The following is a 26234-nucleotide window of genomic DNA, read 5'->3' as shown; positions in this document are numbered from 1 at the left end:
TTTTCTTGCCTGGGAAATCCTATGGACAGAAAAACCTGGCAGGCTACAGTCCATGGGGTCGCAAAAGAGTCGGACATGACTTAGTGACTAAACAACAATAATGGCATAAGTGCCCAGTAGAACTTTCTGAAATGATGGAAAAATTCTGTTATCTTCACTGTCAAATATGGTAGCCACTAACTGTGGCTCATGCAACTGAGGAATTAAGTTTGAAATTTCATGTAATTTTGACTAATTTAAATAGATTCTTGTGGTTGATGGCTACCATATTGGACAGTGCAGGTAGAGAGACAAGAGGTCAGATCAGGGAAGAACTCGTATCTCATTCTAGTGGGACTGACTGTTTTCTTGTACGTAGTGGGAAGTCTTCAAAGAGCTGCACATAGGAAATTATTTGATCAGCTTTGCATTTAGGAGGGGGTGTAGACAAGAAGCAGATGAAACATTTAAGAGCCCTCAGAACACAGTAACTAGGGAAATAATTAGGGAAGGGAATGGACTTTAGACATGCTCAGAAGGAAGAAGGGCCTGGATTGGTGACAAGTCTGCATGTGAAGGGTGATGGAGAGAGAGGAGAATTATCTGAAGCAGGTTTGGGCTGCTTCAGTCATTCTTGTCATTGTGTCTGCTATTAATTACTGACAATTCATCCCAATAAAGAATGTCGAGTGGGATGGGTTTTAAGAGAAGATTCATATTAGAGATAATGAGCTTGGAGTACATCAGAAATTCGGCTGAATTGTTACTGTCTTCTTTCTTTCATTGGGCCAGGAGGGACTGGCAGTCCAGCGCTCACCATTGGAGGAACAACTATATTAAAATAAACTGATGGAATCTTTGACAATTATCTAGCCACAACAAAATAGCTCCTGAAAGTGGAATGCAGATCTATTACAATTTCAGCAAACTAGTCAAAAAAATTCTTCCTCAAAAAAATGAGGACTCACGGACTACAGAGTAAGGTAAGTTCTTTGATAATTGAGAAAAAAATTATTTTGTTTTTAAAAATTGAAGTATAGTTGACTTATAGTTGTGTTAGTTTCAGGTATACAGGAAAGGGAGTTGTGCAGATTGTTCTTTTTCAGATTCTTTTCTATTGTAGGTTATTACAAGATATTGGATATAGTTGCCTGTGCTATACGGTAGGTCCCTGTTGTTTCCCTATTTAATATATAGTAGTGTGTATCTCGGAGAAGGCAATGGCACCCCACTCCAGTACTCTTGCCTGCAAAATCCCATGGACGGAGGAGCCTGGTGAGCTACAGTCCATGGGGTTGCTAAGAGTCGGGCACAACTGAGAGACTTCACTTTCACTTTTCACTTTCATGCATTGGAGAAGGCAGTGGCAACCCACTCCAGTGCTCTTGCCTTAAGAATCCTAGGGACGGGGAAGCCTGGTGGGCTACCGTCTATGGGGTCACATAGAGTTGGACACGACTGAAGCGACTTAGCAGCAGCAGCAGCAGTGTGTATCTATTAATCCCAAACTCCTAATTTATTCCTTTCCCCTTTGGTAACCATAAGTTTATTTTCTATGTCTGTGAGCCTGAAAATTTTATTTTTTTAAAATAAGGGTTAAGATTCAAGTTTGTCATTGGGAGCCAATAAGCCATAGTGTCCTTCACAGAGGAAGGGAAGCACAAAGATGAAATCAGTCTGGAGCCCAATCACCAGGCACCATCCCCACCTCCAGCACCTGCTCTTCCAAGAAACCTGTAAGCCTAGAGGTCCCACCCTTCTAAAGCCCAGGCACCACTGGAAACTATAGACTCGAGTTTGAGGCATGGTCAAAAGGAGCAAACCTGAGAGCAACCTTTCTTCCTGGGGACACAGAAAGGGGTGCTTAGAGGTGGTAGGAGATCCTAAAGCATGAGAGTCAAAAGTGAAGTCAGAGGAAGATCTTCTGAAGACCTGTCATTTAAATGCCTCCTCTTTTCCCTCCACAATTATAATTCCCTCCAAAATCACCCTAACTTTTCAGTAAAGATAGTAAAGAATCTAAAATGTCTCTCTCTCTTGTTTTTTCACTTTCCCACTCCTAAATTCACCTCCCTAACCCAGACTTGTTTGCATGACTGTGATGTCCCAGGCTGTTCTTAGGTGCTGGGTATTCTGCAGAATATGTTCCCTGCCTTCAAGGAGCTTGCGGTCTAGTCGGGGGACAGACAAGAAAACAGACTCCCTGAGAGTACTGAGAACCCTGTCGGGTGTACATACTGGGGGACAGGCATGAGGAGTGAATGCTTAGTGACTGTGGACATTCCTCTTGGGGTAGGTAGAAATATTTTGGAATCAGATGAGGTGAAGGTTTAGGACCCTAAACCCAATTGACAGGTCAGAGAAAGTTTCATAGGAGACATGGCTTCTGACAACATGGAGGAATTAACCAGATGAAGAGGGAAGAAGGACATTCAGATAGAGGAAGTGACCTCTGCAGAGATCTGGAGGCCAGTGAGTAATGCAGCAAGGCCTGCGAGTACAAAGAGTGTGGTCTGGAGCGGGAGGGAAGTAGCTGTGAGAGCTGATGTTGGCTGGGTGAGCTGAGAGCAGATCGTCAGTGTCTTATATGCCACGCCAAGAAGTTTGCACTTTGCCCCAAAGACACTGAGAAGCCTTCATAAGCTTTTAGGCAGGGAAATGACTTGATCAGATTTCCGTTAAGTATCATTTTAGTATAGGCAAGGATTTGGAGGGGTCCCTGACTGGAGAGGGGAGCTCATTTAGTTGGCTGCTGTAATCCAGGCCAAAAAAATGAAGAAAAAGCAGTTGCTTTAATTAATTCAGAAGTGGGAATGGAGAGACTTGAATTGATTCAAGAGACAATAATGAAGACTGGGTTGTTAATTAAAGGATTGAGGAGATGAGTGTGGGAGTGGATGGCTGAAAGACAGGGAGACACTCGCCTTTTAAAAAGTTACCTAGCAACATTATCTGCATATACAAAGTAGGTAAATAGATCTCAGAATTCATCCAGGAATTTCTGATATGCTATTTCTCACTCTCCAGTGTTGAGAATCACGGTCACAGAGGCTATAAAGTAAACGGTTTTATGCTTTAGATCCTGTTTTATTCATTCAGTTCAGTTCAGTCGCTCAGTCGTGTCCGACTCTCCGCGACCCCATGAATCACAGCACGCCAGGCCTCCCTGTCCATCACCAACTCCCGGAGTTCACTCAAACTCATGTCCATCGTGTCGGTGATGCCATCCAGCCATCTCATTCTCCGTCGTCCCCTTCTCCTCCCGCCCCCAATCCCTCCCAGCATCAGAGTCTTTTCCAGTGAGTCAACTCGTCGCATGAGGTGGCCAAAGTATTGAAGTTTCAGCTTTAGCATCGGTCCTTCCAATGAACACCCAGGATTGATCTCCTTTAGAATGGACTGATTTTTAGAGATTCTTAATCATGGGTCTACTGACACTTGCAGAGAATTTGCCCATATCTCCTTTTTTTTTTTTAACACTGCATACGTTTCCACGCTGCTAAGTTAGTACGGTTGTTTAAGAAATCTAGTTTTTGACATCCTTTAGCTCACTGAGGTGTAGTGAACCTGTCTTCTTCTGTCTGGGCTTTGGGTCTCTCTGTATCTTGCTTGTCATTTTTTTTTAAGTTATCTTCGCGCATCCCTTCCAGTAAAAGGCTCTCTTTTGGACCCAGCCACGCCTCCCCACCTTGGCTCCACCCACGCCCAGGCCCCGCCCCTTTCGGGCCCTAGAGTTTGGTCTCCATGGTTACGCCGAGGGTGCTAGGCTGCCGTGAAAGCCCCAGGGAAGAATCGGGTAGACCCGGCTCCAGCTCTTTACTACAGCCAAGGTCAGCCCAGCCCGGGCTCCGCGCCCTTGACCCCGGAGTGTACCTCGCGAGGAGGCGAGCATGGGTCAGCGGACGGAGCCTGGGCCGCGGGAGCATGTCGTCTAAACTGGTTCAGGCGAAACTGACAGTAAGGACTCTTTTCAGGCCCCGCCACTGAGCGTGAAGAGCGGTCGCTTCCGGTCGGAGGCTCACCCCAGGTCAGATCGCTAACCCGTGCTGCTCACCGCTCGGCACGGCTCGCACCCCCGCCGGCCAGAACTCGGGAGGTTTAGGCTGGAGCCGGGGGTGTGGGGAGGGTCGCGGGGCGGGGACTGAGCAGAACCGAGAGAGACCTGTACCAGGTGCCCGACGGCGCAGGCGCACACGCGCGGCTTAGATTCATTGAGCAGGCGTTTGTTCGTTACCAGCTGCTGTTTGATGCGCTTACTTTCTGCCAACGCTGTGTTAACCACTAAGTATATAGACTGGGAAAGGAGTACGTCAAGGCTGTGTATTGTCACCCTGCTTATTTAACGTATATACGGAGTACATCTTGCGAAATGCCCGGCTGGATAAAGCACAAGTTGGAATCAAGATTGCTGGGAGAAATATCAATAACCACAGATACACAAATGACACCACCCTAATGGCAGAAAGTGAAGAGGAACTAAAGAGCCTCCTGATGAAAGTGAGAGAGGAGAGTGAAAAAGTTGGCTTAAAACTCAACATTCAGAAAACTAAGATCTTAGCATCTGGTCCCATCACTTCATGGCAAATAGATGGGAAACAGTGACAGACTTTATACTCTTGGGCTCCAAAATCACTGCAGATGGTGACTGCAGCCATGAAATTAAAAGAGGCTTGCTCCTTGGAAGAAAAGCTATGACCAATCTAGACAGCATATTAAAAAGCAGAGACATTACTTTGCTAACAAAGGTCCGGTCTAGTCAAAGCTATGGTTTTTCCAGTAGTCATGTATGGATGTGAGAGTTTGAACTATAAAGAAAGCTGATCGCCGAAGAATTGATGCTTTTGAACTGTGGTGTTGGAGAAGACTTGATAGTTCCTTGGACTGCAAGGAGATCAAACCAGTCAATCCTAAAGGAAATCAACCCTGAATATTCATTGAAAGGACTGATGTTGAAGCTGAAACTCCAATACTTTGGCCACCTGATGAGAAGACCCTGATGCTGGGAAAGATTGAAGGCAGGAGGAAAAGGGGAGGACAGAGGATGAGATGGTTGGATGGCATCACCGACTCAATGGACACGAGTTTGAATAAACTCCGGGAATTAGTGATGGACAGGGAAGCCTGGCATGCTGCAGTCCATGGGGTCGCAAAGAATTGGACACGACTGAGCGACTGAACTGAAGTGATATAGAACTCAGTCCTCAGGACAGCTCCAGGGAGAGAGTAGTAGTAGGGTAGTAGTAGGATTTATACTTTTCAAATGAGAAAATCACGTCAAAGAGAAGTTAAGGAAATGGCCAAGGTTTCAGCTAGAAAACGGCACGATGGAAACCAGGCTCTCTGGTTCTCCTGGACTAGATGCCAGGTGTTGTTAACCTTACCTGAACCCTAATATGCTGAAAGTGATCTTTACCTACCTGGGATTGCCTTTGTTATTCTCTGCATGCTAATTTCCCCTGTGCTTAGTTACTGATACAAATCAGAAAACCTGATCACTATTAAAACCTACCACATTTTCACCAGTTCTTTTTTTTTTCCCGTGATCCATGACTCATTATATGTTTTGCTTTTTTTGCTTTTATGTTTTTAATCAAGGGTCTAAACCTTGACTTGGATGTGCAAGAAATAGAATTTTGATGATTCAAGCAAGAATTGTGTTCCAAGAGTCTCTGATAATTATGAAAGGTCATTTAGTGAATGTGATGAAATAAGCATGTCCTGTTTCAAGCTGACTTTGCCTCCTACATAGTGGAATTTCTCACTAATTCTACTCCTACACCCATTCCCTGTCTCTAATACTGTTTAACATTTTTTTAATTAAAAATTATAAGGATACTTTTGATGACACCATCATTTAAATAAAGAGGAAATGTTTCAATCATTAAGTCCCAATTGCTGTCACTGTTATCATCAGTCCTTCATTTTTATAAATATGAAACCATCTAATGAAAAACAAGAGGGGCCTATATACTAGTAAATATTATTAAGTTAATAAATAATATGACTCTTTACAAATATATTAGTGGTGAAATCTCAAAAGGAAAAAATAATATATAAATACAATTTAAAAAATCTTTTTATTTAGAATGCCTCCCACTCAGGCTGAAAGTGTTATAAAGAATATCATTCGAGAAATAGGACAAGAATGTGCAGCCCATGGAGAGATTGTTCCTGAAACTCTGGTTGCTTTTATGGTAAGAATAAATATTTTTGTGAATTACTGCTTTGTTAAAAATTTTTTTCAGCAGTGCCTGTTTTGCTCTTAGAATTCTGTGATGTTTTCTTAACTTATTCCATTGAAAACCTATGGCGATAGTTAGACAAATTGTGTTTGTGTGTGCTCAGTCATGTCTGACTCTTTGCAACTGCATGGACTGTAGCCCACGAGGCTCCTCTGTCCATGGGATTTTTCCAGGCAAAAATACTGTTTTTTTTGTCTATAAAGCATGTTAGTTCTGGATTTAAGAGACTGATTTAGAAGATCTCAAAGAATCTTAGAAACATCAATAATGTTTTTCCTGTGTTGTAAGTTTTTTTTCTTTTTAACATGTATTGTTCACTGTGTAAAAATTACTCATTTCCTTGGTATCTCTCTATTCTTGGTTTTGGTATAATAATACACAATAAAAATATGGTAAAAATATTCAAATTAGTTTCCCAATGTAAAATTGCTCCCTTTCTCCAGTTTCTGATGAAGATGATGATGAACTGGGTTGTAAGAAACTCAGCTGAATGATCGACCCCTGGGTAATCAAGAGGGAGTTATTTAAAAAATGGAAAAATATTAAACTAATGTTGTAGTAATATGAAATAAATGTAATGGACTTTTCCTACTCTCAGGTGAAAGCTGTTGTTCTGGACCCGAGTAATGGCTTTAACACAGATAGAACGCTCACAAAAAGTGATGTGGAGAAACTGGTAAAGGTGATTATCCAATATTTCTCAAATTTTGAATGATTTACTCACAATTCTAAATATTTGATTTGTGTTGATCAATAGTGCCTTCAGTTCCATGAAACAAAACCCCACCGAACAGTGGTGCAAACATATGAGAGATTAAATTTTTTCTCATAAAATGAAGTCTAGAGGTTCATAGGTTGTTTTTCCTGACTTCCTAGGTCACCATCATGCATGTGTTTTCACCCCAGGGTCACAAGAAAGCTCTTCCACCTTTAGGCAGGTGTAAGGTGAGGGGACAAAGGTCAAAATGTGTGTGCAATTGGATCTGTCACTTTGTTTTTGGAAAATAATGGGCTTTCCTAGAATCCCTCCCATCTCTTTCCATTTATGGCCTGCCTGCGTGCTCAGTCATGTCTGACTCTTTGCTAGCCCATGCTCTGTGGCCTGCTAGGCTCCTCTGTCTGTGGAATTTTCCAGGCAAGAATACTCGAGTGGGTTGTCATTTCCTTCTCCGGGAGACCTTCATAACCCAGGGACCGAACCATATCTCCTGTGACTCCTGCATTGGCCCGTGGATTCTTTATCACTGTGCCTCCTGGGAAGCCCTTGCATTTATTGAATAGAATAATATTGCAAGTGAGCCTGGGATATTGATTGTTTTCTTCTTTCCTTTCTAAGCTGAAAGAAAATCTCTGCCTTAATCCAGATTGAGGCTTTGTTAGTAAGGAAGGAAGGGTATGTATGCTGGCGGGTAGCAGTGTCTGCCACAGTATTTTAGAGACATCTTAGGGACGGGGGAGCCTGGTGGGCTTCTGTCTATGGGGTCACACAGAGTCGGACACGACTGAAGTGACTTAGCAGCAGCAGCAGCATTCATCTAATGAGACATTGAGAAAATTAACTGACTTATATACAGTTAAGTTATATACAAATTCATATTCATATAATTATCAATTCAACGTAATTTGTGTTTTCTAAAAAGAAAATTGAACCCAAGAGCAAAATGATTCATAGGATAGTTTAGGAATTTGAGATTGACATCTATACACTGCTGTATTTGAAACAGATGAAGAGCTAACCATAAAGGATCTACTATAAAAGAAAAAAAAAAAAAGAAATCAAGTAGATGTGTCTGAAAAGCAGTTGTAAGAACTAAAGTCAGGAACTTTAGATACTATTAATTTTTCCATATGTTTGACTCACTGGGTTTAGATGCTTAAATGTTTATTTTCTAAATATTTGTGAATGGATTTCCTGAAATTTCAACATTATTTTTTCCCCTGGGCTTAATGATTTTAATTCCCTCCTTCACACAAAAGATTTGAAACAAGCTTTCCCAAACTTGTATGTGGATATTTTCTGAGCTCAAACAAATGGCAGAGAAAATTTTCATCATCTCCATCTCTCTCAACCAGCAATTTGCATAGTGAAACATAGGTCTGTCCACAGTTGTTAGAGGATCAAGAAGAGCTTTGGAAGCTTGAAACTAGGTAATATGTTGTTAGGATAACCATGCAGAGGAAACGCCATGATTCTCTATGGCAGCTGACAGCTGGGTCTTTCTGTGCTTGAAACTGAGAATGTGCTATGAAGCCTGTTCTTAGCAATAGGGGAAATGACTAATGGTCAGTCAGAAATTTTGTTGGAAAGCCGTGGAGAAGAACCAAGAAGGGACAGAAAGTGTTTTTCTCCTTTTCATGGCTCAAGAAGCAATTTTCCCCCTCTCTAACTCAACTGTGTTGGCAAGAATAAAGTTTGATGTATTTTTTGAATTTTATTTTTCTTATTGGAGTTGATTTACAATATTGTGTTAATTTCCACTGCACAGCAAAATGAATCAGTTATATACATATATAAATTGTTTTTTATATTCTTTTCCATTATAGTTTATCCCAGGATATTGAATATAGTTCCTTATGCTCAGTGTACTTTCAGTGTGACAGAGACATTAACTGTCAATTTATATCATAATTCAAGTGATAAAAAGTGTTTCCTTTTTTCTCAATTAAGAATCATGTGGATGAGCTAATTTTTGCATTTGTAAAGTCTGTGCTTGGACCGGCACCTCTCCACCTGGAACGGTCCAGGCGTCCCATCCTCACTCCTGCTTTCTCCTCTCCCTTCTCCCAGGAGGTGCCCTGGGAGGTGGGCTGAGTAAAGCTGTTGATGTGCCTGCCAGGTACAGACATAAAGTCTAATATGAGATAGGGAAGAGTGGGGTTGGGGGATGAAGAAGAGAGGAGAAAAGAAAAATTCAGGTTAACTATCCTAAAAGGGAAAAACAGAGGAGGATGAGCTATCTATGTGTGTGTTGGTGGGGGGAGGGGGCAGGGGAAGGCAGACAGGAGAAAATGGACCAGAGGAAGAAATTTTGAAACAGAAGGCATGGTCAGAGATTGTCCGTGAGCAGAGGATGGTAGCCACAGCAGCTTCTTATAAAATGCACATGACTTCCAGCATCAGCTAAAAAAAAGGAACATGAAGGTTCAAATAAATGGTAATAAGGAACTCAGGAAGAGCTCCAGACATGAGCATAAGCTTCATGCAATGTCCACCCACATTCAGTCTTCAGAGACTAACCTTGTCCAGGTCCTTGCCTCCAACTAGACTATTAGCCACCTGGGTATGGTAATATTGGCTAACTCAGGGGAAATAGCTTATTACTTAATAAATATTATTGGTTAAATAATCTATAAAGCATGAAGTTCTGAGGAAAAAATAATAAAAGGGGTTATTGGTAGATAAATATCAGAAGCTATTGCTTTGATGTTTCTCTTTGTTTTTAAAAATAACATTGGAAAATACTTCTAATTGCTTCAGAAAGTATAACTAGAAGCATTTATGGGATATTCTCTTTTAGCTTTGTGTGAATCGGCTATTGGACAGCAAAAATCCTTCCCTGGACACCATTAAGATGCAAGTCTACTTTGATATGAATTATACAAGTCGAGGTAACATGTATCTACCTATATTGAAACCCTTTAAAAGAAGATTCATATTGTATTTCAGGTTATAGGGCTTCATTTGGTTGATGAAGAACAGTGTAACCTTTTTGTCTGTCTTTTGAAATTTTTTCCAGCTTTGAAGAATGTAATAATATTGGAGATGCTAAATGAGACCATTGGCCTTAATGAGTGTCAAAATTTTCTGAGTCTATTGTGCTTTAACTGTTATACTACTAATACATAACATCGTAAAGCAGCCAGCCCACTGAAGTTAAAATTTTTAATTTGCCAATTTTTTTGTTCCTGGTTTATATTATTATCTCATAATACTTTCCTAAATTATGTAACTTGCCTAAAAATGAAGTTAATGATGGGAAATATAAGCTCAGAACATATTTCATATGTAAATAGTTTATTACATACATCCAAGTTAAACTGGAAACAAGATAAAAAGGAAAATAAAGATTGCCTCTGCTGACTGTAATGATATTATTATTTGGTTATTTTCATTGTCTTTTTTCCCTCTATGTATTAATCTTTTAGTTATGCTATATGTGTAAAATCATGTATCTTGCTTTTTTGATTAATAATAATGACATTTTAGGGCTTCCCTCGTAGCTCAATTGGTAAAGAATCTGCCTGCAATGCAGAAGACCTGGGTTTGATTCCTGGGTTGGGAAGATACCTTGGAGAAGGAGCTGCCAACCCACTCCAGTATTCTTGCCTAAAGAATCCACATGGACAGAGGAGCCTGGCAGGCTACAGTACATGGGGTCACAAGTCGGACACAACTTAGTGACATCACAGTGACATTTTAAAACAATAGTAATGATTTGATGTAATTTAGATTTCTCTTAATTTCGAAGTTTGAGGTTTTATGGTAAAGTTATACCTATGAATTGTGTATGGTTGATATTTTAATTATTGCCCTTTTTCAGTTCAGTTCAGTTCAGTTCAGTCACTCAGTCGTGTCCGACTCTCCGCGACCCCATGAATCACAGCACGCCAGGCCTCCCTGTCCATCACCAACTCCCAGAGTTCACTCAAACTCATGTCCACAGAGTCGGTGATGCCATCCAGCCATCTCATTCTCGGTCGTCCCCTTCTCCTCCCACCCCCAACCTTTCCTAGCATCAGAGTCTTTTCCAGGAAACTTATCTAGAACTAAAATAGAAACACACATAGTTGAAAAGGAATATTTATACGATCTTTATGGGTAGTTATATTTGCTTACATACAGTATACTACATGTGCTTACCAATAGCATATAGATAGTACATATATTTATACTGTATATGTTTATAATGTATGTTATAAAATGTCCTGTATACTTCCTGCCTAACTAGGAGGTTTTAGCTCTATTTATTATGTTTGGATTGTCTGTTTAAAAGTCTTACATGTTTTGACAAAGTATGCCATTTAAATCACTGTAGTACATCTTTCCCACCAGATTTTTGTCTTGAAGTTACTTGCTGGCCACTATTTATTTTTTTGTTTTGATGACTATATCCTAAGAAAATACTTGTTTTCATGCAGTAGAATTGTCATACCATGCCATTTCCCACTCTGGTCCTACTTTCTTATGGGAGAAGAATTCTAAGTATCAATATATGGAACATTGTCTATTGCCATTTTTAGAGGAATTTCTTGAAGAACATCACCGGGTCATAGAGTCGAGATTAAGTTCTGTTAGCAGAGAGATTACAGACAGTCGAGCATGTGTCCGAGAGGAACTGGAAAGCCTCTACCGCAAGTTCGTCAGCTACGTGTTACTGCGCTCTGGGCTGGGGTCCCCAACAGACATCAAGATTGTCAGAGAGGCAACAGGTAAAAAATGTACACCATTTCCATTCCATGTGTGAACATACATGAACATCGTATCTTATAAAATATGGTGAATTACAAGTGTTGAATGTTGAAGTTTTCTCCTTTTTTCAGAAAAAAAAATTAGCACAAATAAGAGGTTAAAATTTACCCACATTCCTCTTACACAATGCAGCATCACCTCATGTAGCACCTCTGGGAAGTGAATAAGTCCATCTTCTTAGAGCTGTATGTACCTAGGGACCTACTCCTCACTAGAGAAGCATTGGCAGTATGATTAAGAGTACCAGGCTGACTGAGGAGTGGGAAATGTTGGGAGAGTAAATTTCATACTGGTGAAAGGAGTTGAGTCTGTCGTCTAGGATGGATGAAGAGAAACAACATTGTTTTATCCTTAGGAAATACTTGCCCAGTTTCATATATAAGATAAGGAATAGGCAATATCTCTAATCTTCCCACAACTTCCTTCCATAATTCTTTTAAAGCATCTTTTTTTTTCTACTCAGAATCCTACTTGGAAAGCTTGTTTTAATGCCCATTGCCAGAAAATTACTGATGGATGCATAATTGTTGAAACAGATGTGAGGCATTGGCATTATTTTTAGCAGCTCAGCTTTGATGTATGCTAAATTTTGCCAAGCATTCTGGAATCAGGTATCAGACAGTTAAAGAATCATCTAAGTAACTCTATAAAGACAAGCTTCTTAGCTTTTTGCTGAAAGAGACTTGTTATTTAAGTTCTGGTATCTTTATTCTACCATTTTGTTGTCCTTTTTGTGGTTTGTTTAGCTGCCCTACAGAGTGTATTTCCTCAAACTGAGCTTGGGACATTTCTAACCCTTTCTAAGAAGGACAAAGAACGCCAGCTGAAAGAACTCACCATGATCGTGACTGGAATTCGTTTATTTAACCGAGACTGTGGAAAGGGAGGAGAAGGCATTGATGACTGTAGGTATCAGTTCAGTTCAGTTATCATTAGGTTAATTCTATAGGTAACACAGGTTTAAAATTTAATGGGAACAGAGGAAAATAATACACAGTACACCACTGGCATGCTTCGATTTAACATTTGCAGTTTTGACTATACCTTAGGTACTGTTCATAATGTACAGTAATCTTTTATTTTATTGGGGCAAAACCATACATTTTTATGTACCATGAGGCTAGGGGCTTTGATCCCTGCACTGGGAAGGTCCCCTGGAGTAGGAAATGGTAACCCACTCCAGTATTCTTACCTGGAAATTCCATGAACAGAGGAGCTTGGTGGTCTACAGTCCATTAGGTCGCAAAGAGTCAGACACAATTGAGCATTCACCACACATGAAGCTAGTATGGGGTGTGAATCAGTAAAAGGATTGAGAGGACCTCCTACAGTCCAGCCTCCCCAATTCAATGGACCTTTATGTTCTTTGCCTGCCCATATGCTCAGTTGTGTCTGACTCTGCGATCCCATGGACTGTAGCCCACCAGGCTCTTCTGTCCATGGGATTTTCCAGGCAAGAAAACTAGAGTGGTTGCTATTTCCTACTCTAGGGGATTTTCCCAACCCAGAGATCGAACTTGCATCTCTTGCATCTCCTGCATTGGCAGGTGGATTTTTTACTGTTGGTACCACCTGGGAAGATCCCCTGGAGAAGGAAATGGCAACCCACTCCAGTACTCTTGCCTCAAGAATCCCATGGAGGGAGGAGCCTGCTAGGCTACAGTCCATGGGGTCGCACAGAGTCGGACACGACTGAGTGACTTCACTTTCTTTCTTTCTTTCTTTCTTTCACCACCTGGGAAGCCCTCCAAGCCAAATAACTAAAATGGAATAAAATTCAGTGATTCAGAAAATAAAAATCACCCTGAAAAGAAAACTGTTGCTGATGTGGTTAATGGAATGAAATAGAATAAGAGGAGAAGATTTGCAAGTCTATAAATCCAGAACCTCTACTATGCTGTTACATACTTAATGCATTCATTATCTATAAGTTTGAAAGCATTTGTTGAAATATTTGCTCAAAGACCAACCAGTAGGAGTAAATTCTTTGTGTATTTGGTACACACGTGGGCCCACTGAGAGGGTGTTAGTGTCTATTACCAGATCACTGATCTAGTACAATAGGGTAATTGTTTTTGCAATTTAAAAAGTGTTCTAAAAAGTCCAAATTCCCATTCTTTATAAATTTCCCTAGTTTGCTAGATGATTCTGTTGTTTTTCTGTATCCCAGTGAGCTTCTTAAGTGGTACTCTTTTATTTCCTTTTTTACAAGCAGTAAAGAAGATTCACAGAAGAGATATAATGGCTTTTCTAGAAGCACGTGATTAATAGCACATAACACCAAAGCCTGTCTGTTCTTTAGACTCTTCTATATTTTATTGACAAAAGGTGATCTGCTTTAACTTTTGGTTCTTATTCTGGCAGTGTGGTGTTTTGTTTTATTTGTTTTTTGATAGGTTTTTCTTTTTTGTTCTTTCCTTCCTGATATAGCAGTGATGAAACACCTGCCTCCTTATTATTAATTTGGTTAAGAAAAGAAAAAACGGACTCAACCTACTGTTTAAATATGACTACTTTCTAGGCTTTTTTTCCTGAATTCTTTTAGCTTGCCTCATGATTGTTTTATTATACCTTTCAAACCAGTGCCAGCTATTCTACAGGAAGCAATCCCAGCCACCACTCAGCATGTTGATTCCCAGCTTGAGGTGGTTCAGGACCAGGCATACCGCTACACAGCCATCCTGGAGAAGGTAGCAAAGAATCCCCTCATGAGTCAAGAGCTTCAGCCCTATATGTTAAGAGAAGCCTTATATAATGTGCGGCAATGCGAGATCTTCCTTCAGGTCATTTTGGTGAGTTGATGTCTTAAGAACTGGCCATTTCCACAGAATGCAGCCTCATATATGTATATGTATATATATGTATATATATATACATATATACACTTGCTTTGAATTAAATGTTTAGCTTAATTAAAAAAAACATTGATTAAATAGGTTTTTTTTTTAGCACTTTCTGTGATCCAAGTTCCAACTTTTTAAACATTCTTTTTCATAATGGTTTATCATAGGATATTGAATATAGTTCCCCATGCTATATAGTAGGGCCTTGTTTGTTGTTTATCATAACCTCCTTATATATTATGGGGTGACCAGGTCATTGATAAAGAAAGCAACCTTAATAAGTGTTCAGCATATATTGCGTCTGTAGGATCAAGGACTGAAATAGAAATGGGAGAGTTGGATGCTGATTTTAATGAGGGAGTGTTGAGAGTATTTTTGATAGTTGATTCTCTTTGGTTCTTGGTAATATGATTGTTGTATGGTTGCTATGGTAATGCAGGCATACGTCTGTGTATAAGACATGTTACATTGTTTGCTTTCATTCAGAGCAACTGTCTAACATATAGTTTGGCAGCTCGTTGGCACTCAAAGAACTTTTATGAAATTACTTGTTCTAATTGTAAAATTTGGTGGAGAAGGTTTTTTTCCTGTTTCCCTAGATCTAATAAACAAACCAAACACTCTCCCCGCAAAGCGTTGGAAAATATGGTATGGTAAAGTGGTGATTTTCAACTAGCCCTTTCTGATAGAAAGTTAGAAGAAGTTTCCGTTCCGTTCTGTCGCTCAGTCGTGTCCGACTCTTTGCGACCCCGTGGACTGTAGCCTACCAGGCTTCTCCGTCCATGGGATTCTCCAGGCAAGAATACTGGAGTGGGTTACCGTTTCCTTCTCCAGGGAATCTTCCCGACCCAGGGATCGAACCTGGGTCTCCCTCATTGGAGGCAGACGCTTTAACCTCTGAGCCACCAGGGAAGCCCCAGAAGAAGTTTACTTACTCCTAAAAATATAAAGCAAGTATCTAGACCAAAGGATCAGAGGCCCTTTTCCTCAAGGAGCATTCCCAAGCCATCCTAAGATTCCAGGAAACACAGTTTGTTAACTGTGTCATGGCAGCAAACTAAGTTTCTCTCAGTTACTGTTTTGTTTTCTGTTTTTTTCCCCCTAGCTATATTGAGGTGTAATTGACAAAGTTGTAGGATATTTAAATTGTACAACATTTTGATTTGATATACCTCTATATTCCCCCACTGAACTGATTAACACATCCATCCCCCTGGATGTGTTACCTTCACTCAGCCTCTTATTTTCCAGTACCCATAAGACCACAGGATTGGTGGAACTGTCTTTTGTGCAAGTGAATACTAATGTCTTGAGGGATACAACAGGCTGTATTCTGCCCCCCTTTGTGTTTTCACTTGTATTTTGATGACTCAATAGTACTTTGTTCGTTTGTTTTGATATGGCTGTGTCAGGTCTCTGTTGTGGCACTCAAGATCCTCACTGTGTCATGTGAGATCTTTCATCGCGTTGCATGGACTCTCTGCTTGTGGCTTGCAGGCCCAGTAGTTGCAGCGTGCAGGCTCCAGAGCATGCGGACTTCAGTAGTTGTGGCACATGGGGTCTGTCATTGTGGCGTACCAGTTGAGTTGCTCCACAGCACGTGGCATCCTAGTTCCCGACCAGGGATTGAACCCATGTCCCCCACCTTACAAGAAGGATTCCCAACCACTGGACCACCAGGGAAATCCCTTGATATTACTTTTGGATGCCCTAGATCTGTCTTCTCTCCTTACCTCCACTACAGAGGAGAGAAGGATAACATCCAAAGACATGAATTCATGGCAACAAACTAGGAGGGGTCCTCACAGCTGGCCTACTATCTGTTTGCCTTCAGAAGGGAGGACTCTAAATCAGCTCTTTGAAACCAAACCATTCTTTAGGGTAGATGTTCCCCTGACGTGGACTTGCGGCTAGCAGCCTTATGTAACTAGTCAGATACTAAGAGGACTTCACAGTCAGTTTGTAGGGGTCCACAGGAGCAGAATTTCATATTTACTTTTGTCCTTTATGCGCAAAAGATATTATAAGAAAGAACTTTGGGAAACTGTCACACATACTCTAAGGATGTTGTGGAGGATGTGTTCATTCTATAGTATCTTCTCACAGCTTTCACTCATGAATCTTATTCAGCCAGCTGAGTCTTAAAATCTTTTTGGTGCTGTGCCATTCAATGGGATCTTATCTCCTCAACCAAGGATTGAACCTGTGCCCCCTGCTTTGGAAACGAGGAGTCTTGGCCACTGTACCACCAGGAAAGTCTTAAATTCCCTGACAGTCTTGAATTCTCATTGGAGTTCTTACTCTTACATCTCTTACTAGAGAGATGGTGAGTAGAGGGTTGACGTGGTGAGTGTGGGTCTTGCAGCCAGACTGCCTAGGTTCTGATCCTGCCATTGCTACTTACTAAAGCTGTGTCCTTGATGAAGTTGCTCAACTTCTCTGTGCCTTAGTCCTCACATCTGTAAAAAGAGGTTACTGATAGTCCACACTAGGTAAATAAGGTAGAGCAGATGAAGGTCATGACAGATGAAGGGCAGACAGATGAAGATGATGATGACGACAAACTTAGTGTTTACCCTCATCATCATCAGGGCATTAGCAGAGCAATTCTAACTTCATTTCAATAGGGGCATAAGCTGAAGGGCTGTTACCTTTCTTGGAATATCTCATTTCCAAACCCTTTGTTGCTCATGTTACTGAGAAAGTTCACATTCTGATCTTAGCACTCTTCATGACTCTTTCATACTCCCTTTAGTCAGAGTCAGAATGAGTTTTCTTAAGTTTCTGACTTTCTTGCTGCTTAATCACTGTTTCTTTTTGTTGTTATTGTTTTTATTTTTATTGAGACATACTTGAATTACAATGTTAGTTTCAGGTGTACAACATAGTCATTCAAAATTTTAAAGATAGTACTCTATTTTTAGTTATTATAGAATATTGGCTATGTTCCTTGTGCTATAAAAATATATCCTCATAGCTTATTTATTTTATACATTGTGGTTTTTATCTCTTAATCCCCTATTTTGCCCTTCCCTCTTCTCTACTAGTAGCCACTAGATTGTTCTCTATATCTGTGAGTCTTTTCAATTTTTTAAATATTCACTAGTCTGTTTTATTTTGTGGATTCCACATATAAGTGGTAACATACAGTACTTGCCTTTCTCTATCTGACTTATTTCACTAATCATGATACCCTCCAGGTCCATCCATGCCATATGCAGATGGCAAAATTTCTTTTTATGGCTGACTAGGATATGGTGATTGCAGCCATGAAATTAAAAGACACTTACTCCTTGGAAGGAAAGTTATGACCAACCTAGACAGCAAATTAAAAAGCAGAGACATTACTTTGCCAACCAAGGTCTGTCTAGTCAAGGCTATGGTTTTTCTCGTGGTCATGTATGGATGTGAAAGTTGGACTGTGAAGAAAGCTGATCACCGAAGAATTGACACTTTTGAACTGTGGTGTTGGAGAAGACTCTTGAGAGTCCCTTGGACTGCAAGGAGATCCAACCACTCCATTCTAAAGGAGATCAGTCCTGGGTGTTCATTGGAAGGACTGATGCTGAAGTTGAAGCTCCAATACTTTGGCTACCTCATGCGAAGAGTTGACTCACTGGAAAAGAGTCTGATGCTGGGAGGAATTGGGGGCAGGAGGAGAAGGGGACGACAGAGAATGAGATGGGTGGATGGCATCACCAACTCGATGGAGGGGAGTTTAAGTGAACTCCAGGAGTTGGTGATGGACAGGGAGGCCTGGCGTGCTGTGACTCATGGGGTCGCAAAGAGTCGGACATGACTGAGTGACTGAACTGAACTGAACTGAGGATATGGTAGTTTTTAATACTCCAGCCTTCCCCATCAGTCTGCCTTAGTTACAGTTTAAGGTTGATTGTTACAGAATGGATACCATTTAATGAGTATTATTGATAGGTTATAAAATACCTCAGTTTATATTTAGCTGAAACCGTTTCCTTCCATGAAATCTATGAATACTGTTTTTTTACAGTCACATTATTTGAACAAATATTAATAAGATTTTTTGAAATATTGATTTTGAGTCAAAATTTTTTCTTTTGCCAATGCTACATTCAGTTTATGTAGACATTTGGAAAATCCAGTTATATCCTGGGTAAGATGGTGAGTTACCGTCTTTTGATCAGGACTTTATCTGCTATAGTGAACAAATTCAAATATTCTGGAAGAGAAAGGAAGGGGTGATTGCAGTCTTGCTGACTGTCTTAGCTGAGAGAATAGAATTCCACCCTCTGTGGGCTTTTGATGAGCATGGCAGTTACCAAAGAGAGAAAGCCACTTATTGTTGTTGTACCCGTAAAAGCTGCATGACACACAACATTTCTTAAAATATATAAGTCAAGACTTTTGTATGCTTCCTCTATGCTTCCTCTGCCCAAGCTGTGTTTGCAGGGCCATTCACAGAATAGATTGCACAGGGCTTCTTGATTTTTCTGAAAATGCAAGTAAAATGTCAGTTAGGTGGAATTTGTGCTTGTTTTAGATTTGTTGAAAAATGTTCATAGAAGAAAGTATGAGAAACTTATAATTTAAAAAGTAGGGGAGAGGAAGAATAATGCTAGGTACACATGCTTTCCCCAAGCATTTTTTGGACTGCACTATGAAAAGAAAGTTTGTGACTTTATTCTTATTTTTTTGCCTCCAACAATCTCATTAGAAATAGCTTTGTGTTAGGATGCTGTCAAGTTCATGGTGGCAGATACAAGTTTTTCAAAATGTGTTTCCTGTGGTCATGTATGGATGTGAGAGTTGGACTGTGAAGAAAGCTGATCGCCGAAGAATTGATGCTTTTGCACTGTGGTGCTGGAGAAGACTCTTGAGAGTCCCTTGGACTGCAAGGAGATCCAACCAGTCCATTCTAGAGGAGATCAATCCTGGGTGTTCGTTGGAAGGACTGATGCTAAAACTGAAACTCCAATACTTTGGCCACCTCATGCGACGAGTTGACTCACTGGAAAAGACTGATGCTGGGAGGGATTGGGGGCGGGAGGAGAAGGGGACGACAGAGAATGAGATGGATGGATGGCATCACCGACACGATGGACATGAGTTTGAGTGAACTCCGGGAGTTGGTGATGGACAGGGAGGCCTGGCATGCTGTGATTCATGGGGTCGCGAAGAGTCGGACATGACTGAGCAACTGAACTGAACCGAACAAAAACTATCCTTTTCCCAAAATGACGGACTCATTTCATTGACTCTCAGGAAACTATCTGCCAATAGATAAAGCTCAAAAATCATAGTTTGTTTGCTAGTTGTTCTTTTCATATAAAAATGCTTTTCTACTAGAGAGGGGAGAAAAAGGCTAGTTCAGCTTGCAACCCAGTCATGTAAGAGAACTATGTGTTTTAATATGCAGGATAGCTCAGTTGGTAAAGAATCTGCCTGCAACGAAGGAGACCCCGGTTCAATTCTTGGGTCGGGAAGGGATAGGCTACCCACTGGAGAAGGGATAGGCTACTCACTCCAGTATTCTTGGGCTTCCCTTGTGGCTCAGCTGGTAAGAATCTCCCTGCAATGTGGAGACCTGGGTTCGATCCCTGGGTTGGGAAGATCCCCTGGAGAGGGGAAAGGCTACCCCCTCCAGTATTCTGGTGTGGAGAATTCCATGGACTGTATAGTCCATGGGGTCACAAAAAGTTGGACATGGTTGAGTGACTTTCACTTCCACTTTCACACAAGTGTTTTATGTATACTTTCTATTTGACCCGATTGTTAAAAAACCATGCACATAAAGATCAAAATTCAATAAAATTAATACTTCTTACTGCAATATCAAGGATAGTGAAAGGATAGTGAAAATAGATTTTTTATTGAGATTCAATTGACATACAAGATTATATTTGTTTCAGATGTATACCATAATAATTCCATATATGTGTATATTGCAAAATGGTGACCACAATAAATCTAGTTAAACTCTTCAGCACATATAATCACAGCTTTTTTTTCTTGTGATGAGAACTTTTAAGACCTCCTCTCTTAACACCTTTCAATTGTACAATACAGTATTATGAACTACAGTCATAGTCACCACGCTATGTATTACATCCCCATGACATATATCTTATAAGTGGAAATGTGTACCTTTTGATCATCTTCACCCATTTTGATCACCTCATCCCCACCAATGGTAATTACCAATCTGTTCTCTGTATCTATGAGCTCAGTTTTTTTTTTAAAAAAAGATTCCACGTGTAATAACAAGGTCCTATTAGAGAGCACAGGGAACAATATCCAATATATTATAATAATCTATCATGGAAAAAGAACCTGAAAAAGTTGTATATGTGTAACTGGATCACTTTCTGTGTATCAGAAATTAACACAAAATTGTGAATCAACTATCCTTCAATTTTTAAAAAATTCCTCATATAAGTGAGATCATATGATATTTGTCTTTGTCAGACATACTTCCCTTAGTAAAATTCCTTCAAGGTTCATTCATGTTGCTGCAAATGGCAGGATTTCCTTGTAAATGATGCTGCAGTGAATATGGGGGCACATATATCTTTTTGAGTTAGTGTATTCATTTTCTTCAGGTATATACCCAGAAATGGAATTGTTGGGTCATATGGTAGGTCTATTTTTTGAAGAACCTCTCTACAAATTTTCCATACTGGCTGCACTGAATTAAATTCCCACCAGCAGTGCACTAGTGTTCCCTTCCCCCCCCACCCCCATATCTTTGCCAATGCTTGTTCTTTCTTGTCATTTTGATAGTAGCCATTCTGTCAGATGTGAAGTGATACATCATTCTGGTTTTGATTTGCATTTTCCTGGTGATTAGTGATGCTGAGCAATTTTTCATGTATTTGTTGTCCACCTATATGTCTTCTTTGGAAAAATGTCTATTCAGATTCTTTGGCCATTTAAAAATTTTGTTGTTTGCTTTTGCTAGAGTTGTATGGGTTCTTTATATATTTTTGATCAGACACATGATTTGTGAATGCTGCTGCTGCTAAGTCACTTCAGTCGTCTCCGACTCTGTGTGACCCCATAGATGGAAGCCCACCAGGCTCCCCCATCTCTGGGATTCTCCAGGCAAGAACACTGGAGTGGGTTGCCATTTCCTTCTCCAGTGTGTGAAAGTGAGAAGTGAAAGTGAAGTTGCTCAGTCATGTACGACCCTTAGCGACCCCACGGACTGCAGCCTACCAGGCTTCTCCATCCATGGGATTTTCTAGGCAAGAGTACTGGAGTGGCTTGCCATTGCCTTCTCCGATTTGTGAATATTTTCTCCTATTCCATTGGTTGCCTTTTCATTTTATTGATGGTTTCCTTTTACTGTGCAGCTTTTTTAGTTTGATACAGTTCTACCTGTTGATTTTGGCTTTTGTTGCCTTTGTTTCTGGTGTCAGAAAAAAAAAAAGTCACCAAGACTGAGGTCAGGACTTGACGGCTTATGTTTTCTTCTAGGAGTTTTATGTTTTCAGGTCTAACGTTCAAGTCCTTAATTCACCTTGAATTGCTTTTTGTGTGTGGTGTAAAATAGTGGTGCAGTTTCATTCTTTGTGGGTGGCTACACAGTTTTCCCAGCACCATTTTTTGAAGAGGCTATCCTCTCTCCATTGTATATTCTTGGTGCTTTATGGTAAATTAATTGACTGTATATGTATGGGTTATTTCTGCACTTTCTCTTCTGTTTTATGGGTCTATGTGTCTGTTTTGATGCTGATACCATGTTGTTTTGATTACTATGACTTTGTGACTTTGTAGTAGTTTGAAACCAGTTAGCATGATCAGTTCAGTTCAGTTCAGTCGCTCAGTCGTGTCCGACTCTCCGCGACCCCATGAATCAAAGCACGCCAGGCCTCCCTGTCCGTCACCAACTCCCGGAGCACACTCAAACTCATGTCCACAGAGTCGGTGATGCCATCCAGCCATCTCATTCTCAGTTGTCCCCTTCTCCTCCCGCCCCCAACCTTTCCCAGCATCAGAGTCTTTTCCAGTGAGTCAACTCGTCGCATGAGGTGGCCAAAGTATTGCACTTTCAGCTTTAGCATGATACCTTCTGCTTTATTTTTCTTTCTCAAGATGCTTTGGCTATTTGAAGTCTTTTGTGATTCCATACAAATGTAAGGATTGTTCATTATATCTCTTTGAAAATGCCATTGGAATCTTGATAGGGATCACATTGAATCTATAGGTAGCTTTGGGTAGTACGGTCATTTTAACAGTATTAATTCTTCTAATCCCGGAGCCCGGAATGTTTTCCCCTTTATTTATGAGGACTTGATTTGCAATTAAAATTCTACATAGTCGTGAACAAGTTCTTTTCGGTAAAATGTAAACAGTGTCATTGTTCTAGGATACCATCAGGAAAAATCAAGAAGTTCTGTGCGCCTAATCTGTAGATGGAGCCTACAGGCATGGCTTGGGGGACTAGGTCTGGAGTACCTTTACTTAATACATCACGCCTCTTAAAACCTATAAGTAAAGCTACTCCAGACCTACTGGAGTAGGCAGATTTATTTGTTTCTGCTTGTTTGTATACAAATCTAAGTAAGTTAAGGACTGCATTTTCATATTTTGATTTCTAAAACAAAACTAGCAGTCAAGGGGGAAGAACAGAAGGGTAGACAAGAGACTTATTAGATAGGATAAATGATATGTAAATTATTATAATTTTGAGAAAATATTTATAAAATTATAATAAATAATGGGAGAATGAGGAAAGAGGAGGGGAGATGTTTAAAGAATAGTACAGGTAAAATTAAAACAGGGTACATATTACAGAAGTGAATGAAAAAATTCATTAGTTGAAATGCAGGGCTAATATTTGATATTTCTTATAATTATTTTTTGTCATTTAAAAGTAGTCTAGTAAAGCATGTCATTAGGCTACAGATATCTGAGAACTCAAATGCAGCTTTTTTCTCTTCCAGTAATTGTTACTCTTGAACACTATTTGTACTAATAAACCTATACACTGCCATTTCTGGCCACAGCTTGGGGTAGGAGCCAGGGGCTCAGGTGATCTGGTGTAGAGCCATGATTCTATCCCTCATTCACTGTATCCTTGGGCAATTTACTTACCTTTCTGTGCCTTGCTTTTCTTATTTGTACTTACCTCTTTTTGTACTTCTAAATATTTATTGTGAGGCTTATGTGTCACAGGATCCACTGCTTAGAAATGCAGTTATGCTAAATGTCAAAGAGTATCTGTATGCATTTGAGAAAAATTTTAGCCATTGTACTTCAAAGGGTTCATCTATCCACCAAATGTTTCTGGGGCCCCATTCATATGTTAGCACTGTTCTTGGTGTTAAGGATACCCCAGAGAGCAGAATCCTTGCCCTCACTGAGCTCAACTTCAGGAGATGTGGGGAGCAAGTAGGGCTAAGACATAATATAATTGTGTAGCAAAAAATTAATGCAAATTATGTTGTCTTCACAGTCAGATATAATTACCTGTGCTCAAGAAGTGGAAATGATGATAAAGCAGTTAGAAGCCCAGCTGGAACAATTAAAATTGACTGTAAAGTCAAAGACGGCTGTCCCAACATCACAAGTCTTTGTAAGCATTTGTCATCAGCTTTGAAACTTGTTTAAGGGTGAATGAACTTTGAAGTCCCATAAAATTGGATCAAAAGTAATTTTAATTGTATTTAATATGGAAAATATAATATTAGTTTTATACAAGTTGATCCTGCTCTTTTTGCTTATTTTGTAGTTAATAATCATAGAACTTGGTTGTTGTAAGTTGAATGAGAGGATTCTCTTAGTAGGCAATTGATACCAAAGTACATGATACCAGTATTGTCTGTCAGTTCAGTTGCTCAGTCATGTCCAGCTCTTTGCGACCCCATGGACTGAAGCATGCCAGGCTTCCCTGTCCATCACTAACTCCCGGAGCTTGCTCAAATGCCTGTCCAACGAGTCGGTGATGCCATCCAACCATCTCATCCTCTGTCGTCCCCATTTCTCCTGATTCAATCTTTCCCATAATCAGCGATCTTTCCCTGATTCAACTGACTCTTTCACAGTGAGTCAGTTCTTCACATCAGGTGGCCAAAATATTGGAGTCTCAGCTTCAGCATCAGTCCTTCCAGTAAATATTCAGGGATGATTTCCTTTAGGATTGACTGGTTTGATATCCTTACAGTCCAAGGGATTCTCAAGAGTCTTCTACAATACCACAGTTTAAAAGCATCAGTTCTTCAGTGCTCAGCTTTCTTTATGGTCCAACTCTCACATCCATACATGACTACTGGAAAAAACCATAGCTTTGACCAGACAGACCTTTGTTGGCAAAGTAATGTTTCTGCTTTTTAATACTCTGTCTAGGTTGGTCATAGCTTTTCTTGGCTTTTAATTTCATGGCTGAAGTCACCATCTGTAGTGATTTTGGAGCCCCAAAAAATAAAGCCTGTCACTGTTTCCACTGTTTCCCCATCTATTTTCCATGAAGTGATGGGACCAGATGCCATCATCTTCGATTTTGAGTGCTGAGTTTTAAGCCAAGTTTTTCACTCTCCTCTTTCACTTTCATCAAGAGGCTCTTTAGTTCTTCTCTTTCTGACATAAGTGTGATGTCATCTGTGTATCTGAGATTGATATTTCTCCTGGCAGTCTTGATTCCAGCTTGTGCTTCATCCAGCTCAGCATTTTGCATGATGTACTCTGCATATAAATTAAATAAGCAGGATGACAATATACAACTTTGACGTACTCCTTTCCCAATTTGGAACCAGTCTTTTGTTCCATGTCCAGTTCTAACTGTTGCTTCTTGACCTGCATACAGATTTCTCAAGAGGCAGGTCAGGTGGTCTGGTATTCCCATCTCTTGAAGAATTTTCCACAACTTGTTGTGGTCCACACAGTCAAAGACTTTGGAATAGTCATTAAAGCAGAAGTAGATGTTTTTCTGGAACTCTCTTGCTTTTTCGATGATCCAACAGATGTTGGCAATTTGATCTCTGGTTCCTCTGCCTTTTCTAAAGCCAGCTTGAATATCTGGAAGTTCATGGTTCATGTACTGTTGAAGCCTGGCTTGGAGAATTTTGAGCATTACTTTGCTATCATGTGAGATGAGTGCAATTATGCAGTAGTTTGAACAGTCTTTGGCATTGCCTTTCTTTGGGGTTGAAAAACTGACCTTTTCCAGTCCTGTGGCCACTGCTGAGTTTTCCAAATTTGCTGGCATATTGAGTGCAGCACTTTCACAACATCATCTTTCAAGATTTGAAATAGCTCAACTGGAATTCCATCACCTCCACTAGCTTTGTTTGTAGTGATGCTTCCTAAGGCCCACTTGACTTCAGATTCCAGGATGTCTGGCTCTAGGTAAGTGATCACACCATCATGGTTATCTGGGCTATGAAGGTCTTTTTTTTTGATGGTTCTTCTGTGTTTTCTTGCCACCTCTTCTTAATATCTTCTGCTTCTGTTATGTCCATACCATTTCTGTCCTTTATTGTGCCCGTCCTTGAATGAAATATTCCCTTGGTATCTCTAATTTTCTTGAAGAGATCTCTAATCTTTCCCATTCTATTGTTTTCCTCTATTTCTTTGCACTGATCACTGAGGAAGGTTTTCTTATCTCTACTTGCTATTCTTTGGAACTCTGAATTCAAATGGATATATCTTTCCTTTTCTCCTTTGCCTTTCACTTCTCTTTCTTTTCTCAACTATTTGTAAGGCCTCCTCAGACAACCATTT

At 40.2% G+C, this 26234-nt stretch overlaps 1 protein-coding gene across 2 annotated transcripts in view; it reads left to right on the top strand.

The window, feature by feature from the left end:
- Nucleotides 1–3739: 3739 nt before the first annotated feature.
- The window catches only part of CFAP206 (cilia and flagella associated protein 206), a 36117-nt gene continuing 13622 nt past the window's right edge, over nt 3740–26234 (top strand). The window contains exons 1-8 of one of the 2 annotated variants that reach the window (XM_055433654.2): nt 3740–4006; nt 6065–6173; nt 6820–6903; nt 9740–9830; nt 11463–11651; nt 12438–12596; nt 14275–14483; nt 23971–24090. In XM_055433654.2, coding sequence (XP_055289629.2) covers nt 6066–6173; nt 6820–6903; nt 9740–9830; nt 11463–11651; nt 12438–12596; nt 14275–14483; nt 23971–24090 — 960 coding nt within the window. In that variant the 5' untranslated portion in view covers nt 3740–4006; nt 6065. The remainder of the gene's footprint in view (nt 4007–6064; nt 6174–6819; nt 6904–9739; nt 9831–11462; nt 11652–12437; nt 12597–14274; nt 14484–23970; nt 24091–26234) is intronic. The other variant, XM_055433655.2, reaches the window with a different exon arrangement.

Source organism: Moschus berezovskii, chromosome 10, assembly GCF_049115385.1.
Source record: "Moschus berezovskii isolate FMDL1 chromosome 10, NW_MosBer_1.0, whole genome shotgun sequence".
Classification (NCBI taxonomy): domain Eukaryota; kingdom Metazoa; phylum Chordata; class Mammalia; order Artiodactyla; family Moschidae; genus Moschus; species Moschus berezovskii.
This window is presented reverse-complemented; position numbering and strand designations above follow the sequence as displayed.